The sequence below is a fragment of the Anolis sagrei genome, chromosome 4 (assembly GCF_037176765.1).
Source record: "Anolis sagrei isolate rAnoSag1 chromosome 4, rAnoSag1.mat, whole genome shotgun sequence".
Classification (NCBI taxonomy): domain Eukaryota; kingdom Metazoa; phylum Chordata; class Lepidosauria; order Squamata; family Dactyloidae; genus Anolis; species Anolis sagrei.
Window position 1 is genome coordinate 639,297 of NC_090024.1, and position 9,704 is coordinate 649,000.

The 9,704-nt window shown below is 50.1% G+C and overlaps 1 protein-coding gene across 1 annotated transcript; it reads left to right on the top strand.

Moving 5' to 3' along the window:
* The first annotated feature begins 1,411 nt into the window (after nucleotides 1–1,411).
* Nucleotides 1,412–7,888, top strand: LOC137096893 (zinc finger protein 135-like). Its single transcript, XM_067467173.1, has 2 exons — nucleotides 1,412–1,499; nucleotides 6,354–7,888. The coding sequence occupies exon 2, from the start codon at nucleotides 6,533–6,535 to the stop codon at nucleotides 7,721–7,723; it is 1,191 nt and encodes a 396-aa protein (XP_067323274.1). The 5' UTR covers nucleotides 1,412–1,499; nucleotides 6,354–6,532; the 3' UTR covers nucleotides 7,724–7,888.
* Nucleotides 7,889–9,704: the final 1,816 nt, after the last annotated feature.

Here is a 9,704-nt window from a genome sequence, read left to right on the forward strand (position 1 = left end):
CTTGCGACTGACCAGGAGGACCTCTGTCTTGTCTGGATTTAGTTTCAATCTGCTGGCCCTCATCCAGTCGGTCACAGCGGCCAAGCACCGGTTCAGGACTTCAACAGCCTCCTTAGTAGCAGGTGGGAAGGAGTGACAGAGCTGGACATCATCTGCGTACAGGTGACACCGCACCCCGAAACTCCGGATGATCTCTCCCAACGGCTTCATGTAGATATTAAACAGCATGGGGGACAGTCCTGAACCCTTATGACGACCGTTAGCCATGCTATGACGTGCTTGAAGGCAAAATTTCCTTTATTTGGATTTAGCTATTTATTTGAACCTTTTATATTGCGCCCTTCTCCTCACCCGGACTCAGGGCGGAGCACAGCATATACACGGCAAACATGCAATGCCGGGACACACATTCACATACACATATATAAACATTAAAAACATGTATCTCCATATTAAAATACACCATTGAAAACCGTCCTGGTCATCAACATAACATCTAATTGGCCTGGTCACCTTTCCCGTGGCCGCTTTCATGCCCTGTCCCGAAAGCTTGGTCCCACAGCCAAGTGTTGACCCTCCTTCTGAAGGGCAGGAGGGAGGGGCCAACCCGATCTCACCAGGAAGGGAGTTCCTTAGCTGGGGAGCAATCACCGAGAAGGCCCTGCCTCTCTCTCGCCCCCACCAATCGCGCCCGTGACAATTGGAAATCTGCTGGTGAGGGGGGGGGGGGCATTTCTGTGTGTGTGGCCCCATTTCTGGAGGCTGGCCCTGCATCTGGTGGGGCAAGAGAGCACAGTCTGTTGAACGCCTTCCCAGTCGCCCAGGAGTCTCCTTCCGTGTGCCCAGGAAGGGGGAGTCTGTCATTTGGTATCAGTTCTGGGCTTGAGCCTGCCGCTTTTGGACTCTCGCTTGCTGAGGTGTTCCAGCGAGTCTCTCTGCAGAATTGTAAAAGATCAAATCCATACACAGAGATATGGATAAAATTGGCAGGGATCAAAATCTCTCGTGAAGAGCCTGGCGTGTGAAGGGCGAGAGGAAAAGGCCCCGAGTCAGGCCTGGCTCTCAAAGAGGCAGAGAGAGGCAGGAAGAGAGGCATGGCGGATCATCACCATAGCAACCTCAGAGGCGTAGGGGGGAGGGGGAGGGCTTCCTTCCGGCCTCCGCCCCGCCCACCCGCCAATGCGGCTCAGCCAATGGGGAGAGGCTTGCGAGGAGGAGGACACGCCCACGCTCTCCAAAGGAGAGGGAGGGGGGAGAGCCCGAGCGAGCCAAGGCAGGCCAAGGCCCCGCCCCCTCCCGGCCTCGCTTCCTCCCATTGGCCCATGCAAATGAGCTCCGCGGGAGGGAGGCGGGCGCCCAATCAGGAGCGAGCCCGCTCTGCAGAGGCCCCGCCCCCTTTGCGGCCTCGGCTTCTTCTCGGAAGGGGTGGGTGACGTCACCCGGGCCCCGCCCCCTTGGCAGCCGGCGCCATTTTAAGAGGGAAAGCAGGAAGGAAGGAGGTGAGTCTTCTTCTCGGGGGGGGGTGGAGTGTCCCCTGGGGCGCCTTGTGGGAAGGGAGGGAGGGAGGCCTCCGTGGGGATGGCTGGCTGCCCGCCCGGCCCTCCCTCCCCCCCCCTCTTCCAGAAGCACTCCCTCCTGACCTTTCGCCCACACCCCAGGCCGGCAGGCAGGCAGGCCTCCTCAGAGGGGGGAGGGGAGAGTCTCTTGCAAACTAGGGAAATGTGTGTGTATTGATCTGTCTCTCTGGGGGATGACGCCCAGGGTGAGCGAAGGAGCTCTTGCCTGCCAGAGCCAGGGGTGAGTGTTGCCATTGGCCGCCTTAACTGCCACTGAAACGCCTCCTCGCAGCTTCAAGGCCTGGCTGCTTCCTGCCTGAGTTGGGAGAGGCTAGCTGGCCCTGATGGTTTCCAGAGCTGGGCATGTGGGACCTGCAGAAGAGAAGGCGGAGGGAGAGGAGACACCAGGAGGAGGGAGGGCCAGGGGTCCAGGGGGGAGGGCAGAGGGAGGAGGGGGCGGTCAGGCTTGTGTCCCCTCCCCTGGAAAGAGACCAGGACACAAGGGAACCGTGGCTTCCTTCCTTCCAAGGACAGGAGGGGAAGCAGATCCCGCCTGAGCACGAGGAAGAACCTCCTGACTGCAAGAGCGAGAGAGCTGTTCAGCAGGGGAACTCTCTGCCTCGGGTGGAGTGTGGGGGAGGGAGGCTTTGAGGCCGGGTGGCCATCTGTCAGGGGTGCTTTCAATGAGGTTTTCCTGCTCCTGGGCAGAAGGGGGTTGGGCGGGGTGATGGCCCGCCAGGTCTCCTCCCGCTCTAGGACTCTCTCTCTCTCTCTCTGGGATTCCCCTTTGTTTATTATTTACTAGCTTGGGGACCCGGCGCTGCCCGCTTTATTTGAGAAAGGAATTGTGTCTCAAGGGTGGTCTTTATCAGTTATTTATATGGCTCGCAGTGCTCTCAGGAAGTTAGTGAAGGTACTGCGAGTCCCATCAGCTGTGGTCCATCCCCCTCCAAACTGCACCAGGACGGAGAGTGGGTCATGGGGGCTCTATGTGTCAACTTTAGTCTTGATTGGCCATTAGATGAGGGTTGCAGCAGTCTTGGAAAGTGAGTGGAGGTACTTGAAGTCCCATCATCCATACTGTGTTCTCCCCCAAACCTCACCAGAATATTGAGTTGGCCATGGGGGCTCTCCGTGCCAAGTTTGGTCTTTCTTGGTATTTGGATGAGTGTCGCTGTGGTTTCAGGAAGTGAGTGAAGGTACTGCAAGTCCCATCATCCATTGCCCGTCCTCCTCCAAACAGCACCATGATGTAGTGTGGGTCATGGGGGCTCTGTGTGCCAAGTTTGGTCTTGATTGGCCATTAGATGAGGGTTGCAGCAGTCTTGGGAAGTGAGTGGAGGTACTTGAAATCCCATGATCCATGGTCTGTCCTCCTCGAAAGTGCACCAGGATGTAGAGTGGGTCATGGGGACTCTGTGTGCCAAGTTTGGTCTCGATCAGTCATTGGCAAGGGTCTCAGGAATGAGTGAAGTGACTGCAAGTCCCATCATCCATCTCCAAATTCTTCCAAACTGCACCAGGATGTAGAGTAGGTCATGCGGGCTCTCTGTGTGAATTGTGATTCTGATCCATCGTTGGCAGTTGTAATGGTCTCCTGAAGAGAGTGCAGCTATTGCAAGTCCCATTGCCCATGGTGCATCCTTCTCCAATACGCACCAGGATGTAGAGTACATCATGGAGACTCAGTGTGCCAAGTTTGGTCTTTATCAATAATTGGATGAGGGTTGCAGTGGTCTCAGGAATTGAGAAAAGGTACTGCAAGTCCCATAATCCATGGTCCATCCCCAGCCAAACCACACCAGGGCGTAAAGTGAGTCATGAGAGGTCTATGTGCCAAGTTTGGTCTTGATCAGTCATTGGATGATGGTCTCAGGAAGTGAGTGATGGTACTGCAAATCCCATCATCCATGGTCCATCCTCCTCCAAACTGCACTAGGATGTAGAGTGGGTCTTGTGGGCTCTGTGTGCCCAGTTTGGTCTGTATTGGTAATTTTCCGACACAGCCCCCTCTGGCCTTTTCCTCTCCTCTCTTTGTCACCTCAGATCTTGGAATTTGGAAGCTGGCCAATCAGGGATCATATGCAAATTGTACCACAGTGGCAGCCAATCAGAAAGCTGCCACAAACACCTCCGCCCTACGTCCGTCCTCCCTCTGCATACAAACACTGACTTTTATTACATACATAGATTATTTATTTAAAGAATTTATATTCTGCCCTTCTCACCCCAACGCAGGGGACTCAGGGCGGAGCACAACATATAGAATCAGAAATCCTGGAATTGGAGGAGACCTCCTGGGCCATCCTCCAGTCCAGCTCCATTCTGCCAAGAAGCAGGGAAATTGCATTCAAAGCACCCCCGACAGATGGCCATCCAGCCTCTGTTTGAAAGCTTCCAAAGAAGGAGCCTCCACCACACTCCCTCCGGGGCAGAGAGTTCCACTGCTGAACGGCTCTCACAGTCAGGAAGTTCTTCCTCGTGCTCAGGTGAAATCTCCTCTCTCGTAGTTTGAAGCCATTGTTCCATTGTGTCCTAGTCTCCAGGGAAGCAGAAAACAAGCTTGCTCCCTCCTCCTCCCTGTGGCTTCCTCTCACATATTGATACATGGCTATCATATCCCCTCTCAGCCTTCTCTTCTTCAGGCTAAACATGCCCAGCTCCTTGAGCCGCTCCTCATAGGGCTTGTTCTCCAGACCTCCCCATGAGGACTCCAAGATCTTTTTCACACGTGCTACTCTCAAGCCAGGCATCATCATCCCCCATTCTGTATCTTTGCATTTCGTTTTTTCTGCCTAAGTGGAGTATCTTGCATTTGTCCCCGTTGAACTTCATTTTTTTAGTTTTGGCCATTCATCTCTCTCATCTGTCAAGATTGTTTTGAATCCTGCTCCTGTCCTCTGGACTATTGGCTCTCCCTCCCAATTTGGTGTCGTCTGCAAACTTGATGATCTTGCCTTCTAGCCCTTCATCTAAGCCATTAATAAAGATGTTGAACAGGACTGGGCCCAGGACGGAACCCTGCGGCACTCCACTTGTCACTTCTTTCCAAGATGAAGAGGTTAATAAATGCAGCAAATAAATAAATAAGCGCCCACCCGGGGGACGTTGGCAAGTTTGCGGGGGAAGAGGGCCGGTGCCGGGAGCCCGCTCCCTCCACCGTCCCCTGGGCATGAGCTTCCTGCGCTAACCCAACACCGGGAGAAGACCGAGGGGTTTGGCGGCCCAGCACACCCCACAGGCCGGATACATGCCCCCAGGGGGCCAGGTTTGACCCCTGGTCTAGAGGCATTCTCTCCGGACGTTTCGCCTGCATCTATGGCAAGCATCCTCAGAGGTAGTGAGGTCTGTTGGAAATGGGAAAAAAGGGGTTTATATATCTGTGGAATGATGACCAGGGTGGGACAAAGGACTCTTCTCTGTTGGAGCTAGGCGTGAATGTTTCAACTGACCACCTTGATTAGCTTTTGATGGCCTGACAGTTGTTTGGTGTGGCTTGTTACAGCCTGGGGCAAATCAGCCATAGCAGCGTACCTGATGGAGCAACCTGGACACAGCATATGATTTGAGAACACAGAAATGCTGGACCACTCTCACAACCACCATGTCAGGCTACACAGAGAAGCCACTGAAATCCACAAGAAGCAGGTGGACAATCTCAACAGAAAGGAGGAAAGCATGAAAATGGACACAATCTGGCTACCAGTATTAAAAAAAACTCTAAGAATACAACAGCAAAACAACAGAGAGGAAACAATCAGGAACATCTAATCACCTCGCAATAAAAGATTGCCCCAGGCACCAACAAGCCACACCAAACAACTGCCAGGCCGTCAAATGCTAAACAAGGTGGTCAGCTGCAACATTCACACCTAACTGGATTAGGGTCTTGGTCAGCTGCAGATTCCTTTAGGAAAAGACAGAAAATGTGGTGGCAGCAGGCATCTAATTTGCTGTATTGTTGACGGCTTTCAGGGCTGGAATCACTGGGATCTTGTAGGTTTTTTGGGTTGTATGGCCATGTTCTAGAAGCATTCCCTCCTGATGTTTTGCCTGCACCTCTGGCAGGCATCCTCAGAGGTTGTGAGGTTTGTTGGAAATTGGGTTTATATATCTGTGGAAGGTCCAGGGTGGGAGAAAGAACTGTTGTCTGTTGGAGCCCGGTGTGAATGTTTCAATTGGCCACCTTGATTTATCAAACCTCACAACCTCTGAGGAAGCCTGCCACAGATGCAGGTGAAACGTCAGGAGAAAATGCTTCTAGAACATGGCCAACTACCTGAAAAACCTACAACACCCCATCTAATTAGGGATGCTCAGAAAGCAGACCTGGGACTTGTGATGGGAAGGGAGGCAGCACAGCCATCTTGGTGTCCCTTCTGAGCATTGAGCCCATTCCTGGTCATTCAGGGACACACATGATCCAGCGAACGGTGCCCTTGAGTCTTGCCAAGGACCGCTCCTTTCTCCCGGCCTGCCTGCCTTCCATTCCTTTTCCACATTTCTCTTCATCCCAATAAAATCAATATGATGCTCCGGAATTAGGATTTCCCCATTTTTCCTTCTCTCGTTCCTTTTTCTCTTCCTCCATTCCTCTCTTCTTCTGAATCCATTCCCTTCTTTTCAAAGAACCATTGATTCCCACGGCTGGTCTCTGGATATGTGCTTGAGGCCCCAGTGTCGGCCTTTCTTGGTATTTCCATTCTCAACCTGACCCATGAAGGGGAAGGGGACAATCTTGGAGGTAGAGAAGGTCTCTGGCTTCCATCCTTGATCTTTCTCTTCTTTCTTCTCCAGGGAAGTGAGGACTCTTTGGAGCGACCTCTTGGATGCAGTAAGGAAACCAATAATACAGGGAGAAGACATCCTCTCAAGGCGATGATCTTGCTGAATTCTTGACTTCACTTACAGATAACAAAGGAATAAAGAAGAGTCAAGTCTCTGTATTGGAATTAAACACAAGTATCATTCTTGACATGGAGGAGAAAGCGTCTAAATGCCTGGAGTGTGGAAAGAGCTTCACTCGGAGGCATAGTCTGCAGCGACATGTAAAGACTCACACTGGGGAGAAACCCTATTCCTGCCTGGAGTGTGGACAGAGCTTTGCTCAGAGTTCACATCTACATAGACATCAAAGGACTCACACTGGGGAGAAACCCTATAAATGCCTGGAGTGTGGACAGTGCTTTGCTCGTCGTTCACATCTACATTCACATGAAAGGACTCACACTGGGGAGAAACCCTATTCCTGCCTGGAGTGTGGACAGAGCTTCACTCAGAGTTCAAGTCTACGTTCACATGAAAGGATTCACACTGGGGAGAAACCCTATAAATGCCTGGAGTGTGGACAGAGCTTCACTCAAATTTCAGGTCTACGTTCACATGAAAGGACTCACACTGGGGAGAAATCTTATAAATGCCTGGAATGTGGTCAGAGCTTCACTCAGAGTTCAAATCTACGTACACATCAAAGGACTCACACTGGGGATAAACCCTATAAATGCCTGGAGTGTGGACAGAGCCTTGCTCATAGTTCAGATATATGTTCACATGAAAGGACTCGCACTGGGGAGAAACCCTATAAATGCCTGGAATGTGGACAGACTTTCACTCGTAATTCGAGTCTATATAGACATCAAAAGACTCACACTGGGGAGAAACCCTATACGTGCCTGGAGTGTGGACAGAGCTTTGCTCGTCGTTCAAATCTACATTCACATGAAAGGACTCACACTGGGGAGAAACCCAATAAATGCCTGGAGTGTGGACAGAGCTTTGCTCATAGTTCAGGTCTACGTGTACATGAAAGGATTCACACTGGGGAGAAACCCTATAAATGCCAGGAATGTGGACAAAGCTTTGCTCATAATTCAAGTCTACGTGCACATGAAAGGACACACACTGGGGAGAAACCCTATAAATGCCTGGAATGTGGACAGAGCTTCACCGTGAGTAGCTATCTACGTAGACATCAAAAGACTCACATGGGGGAGAAACCTTATAAATGCCTGGAATGTGGTCAGAACTTCACTCGGAGTTCAGATCTACGTTCACATGAAAGGACTCACACTGGGGAGAAACCCTATTCCTGCCTGGAGTGTGGACAGAGCTTCACTCATAATTCACATCTACGTAAACATCAAAGGATTCACATTGGGGAGACATAGACATAGCATAAAGCCATAGAATGATAGAATAATAGAGTTGGAAGAGATGACATGGGACATCCAATCCTGCCATGATTTTATAAGCTTCATGCGCTTTTATGGATTTGACCAATTTTTAAAAATATTAATGATGTTCAATACAGTTTTAATATTTGTATATTTTAAGTGGTATTGCAACGCTGTTAATTTGTGAGCCGCTTTGAGTGTCCGAGTGGAGAGAAAAAGCGGGACATAAATAAATCTAATAATGAGACCCCCCCCCCCCCCCCGCCATGCAGGAAAAACACAATTCAAGTATCCCTGAGAGACGGCACGTGGAAAGAGCATCCCTGAGAGTTGACGTGTACATAGACTTCCCATTGGAGGGAAGTGTGGTCATTGATCCCAGAGAGACTCTAAGGCAGAGCTTTCCAAACTTTTCCTGTTGGTGTCATGTTTTAGACACGCATCCTTTCGTGACACTGTAATTCAGTTTAAGTAGCCAGACAGAGGTTCAACCAACTCCATATAAGATTTTCAATACATATAATAATGTATACAGATAGGTTTCATACAAATATCATAAATAAATAAAAATGTAGTTTAATGTATTGTTAAAGGTCCGTACCTTGGGAAGTCTGACTTGGCCACGGTAGTCCACGCTCTGGTTACATCCCGTTTAGACTACTGCAACGCTCTCTACGTGGGGTTGCCTTTGAAGACGGCTCGGAAGCTCCAATTAGTCCATCGGTCGGCAGCCATGATACTAACTGGAGCGGAGCGCAGGGAGCGCACAACTCCTTTGCTGCACCAGCTCCACTGGCTGCCGATTTGCTACCGGGCTGAATTCAAAGTGCTGGCGTTGGCCTTTAAAGCCCTAAACGGTTCTGGCCCAACTTACCTATCCGAACGTATCTCGGCCTATCAGCCCACCAGGACCCTAAGATCTTCTGGGGGGGGGGGGCTACTCTCTATCCCGCCTGCTTCACAGGTGCGGCTGGCGGGGACGAGAGACAGGGCCTTTTCTGTGGTGGCCCTGCGGCTATGGAACGCCTTCCCCATGGAGGTAAGATCAGCCCCCTCATTGATGGTATTCACGAAAAGACTAAAAACGTGGATGTTCGAGCAGGCGTTCGGTTAACTCAGTGCAATAAGTGTAATGATTGAAGGACTGGCAATCTGGACGACGAAACTGGATCACGATTTTAGTCAAGAGATGAATTGGATTGTTTATTGATATATGTATTGTGGATCGTGTTTTTATGCTTTTAAACTGTATACTGTTGTTTGTTATAAGTTGTTGTAAACCGCGTTGAGTCGCCGGCTAGGCTGAGAAATGGCGGTATACAAGTATAGCAAATAAATAAATAAATAAATAAATAAGGCTTTCATAGCCAGAATCACTGGGTTGTTGTAGGTTTTTTCGGGCTATATGGCCATGTTCTGGAGGCATTCTCTCCTGATGTTTCGCCTGCATCTATGGCAAGCATCCTCAGAGGTAGTGAGGCGTAGTTTCCTCCGTAGCTGTTCCATGGGTTTCATCGCAAACATTGTTACTAATACATTTTATTTCCTTTTATAAACATTCATTTTAGTGGTAATTATTGCAATTCAATCAATGAATTGTGTAGATAAACATGATATAACAGTACTGAGACTTGAAGTACTTCTGTTGTAATTCAACCTCTCGGGATGCTTTCAAAGGGGGCTGGGTAGCCTTCTTGCCTGGGCGAAGGGGGTTCGACTGGATGCCCTTTGGGAGTCTCTTCCAGTGAGCGATGCACCTGTGGACTACAGCCGAGACATTCGTGTGTCATGGCAGACAGTGTCGAAGGCTCAGATATAAGACATATAAAGGCAATGTTTGTAAATGCTGAAAAATGGGATTTTTTTTTATCTTATTGGAGCTCCTTTACAAAAAGGCCTGGAAATGCTGGACTCTGATGCATATGATGCTGAATGAAAACAATGAGACCAGAGTTGTGTTTCATAGGAATGCTAA

What these genes read in the sequence shown, in the direction of transcription:
- LOC137096893 (XM_067467173.1), top strand. Translation starts at nt 6,533, where the DNA reads ATGGAGGAGAAAGCGTCTAAATGCCTGGAGTGTGGAAAGAGCTTCACT.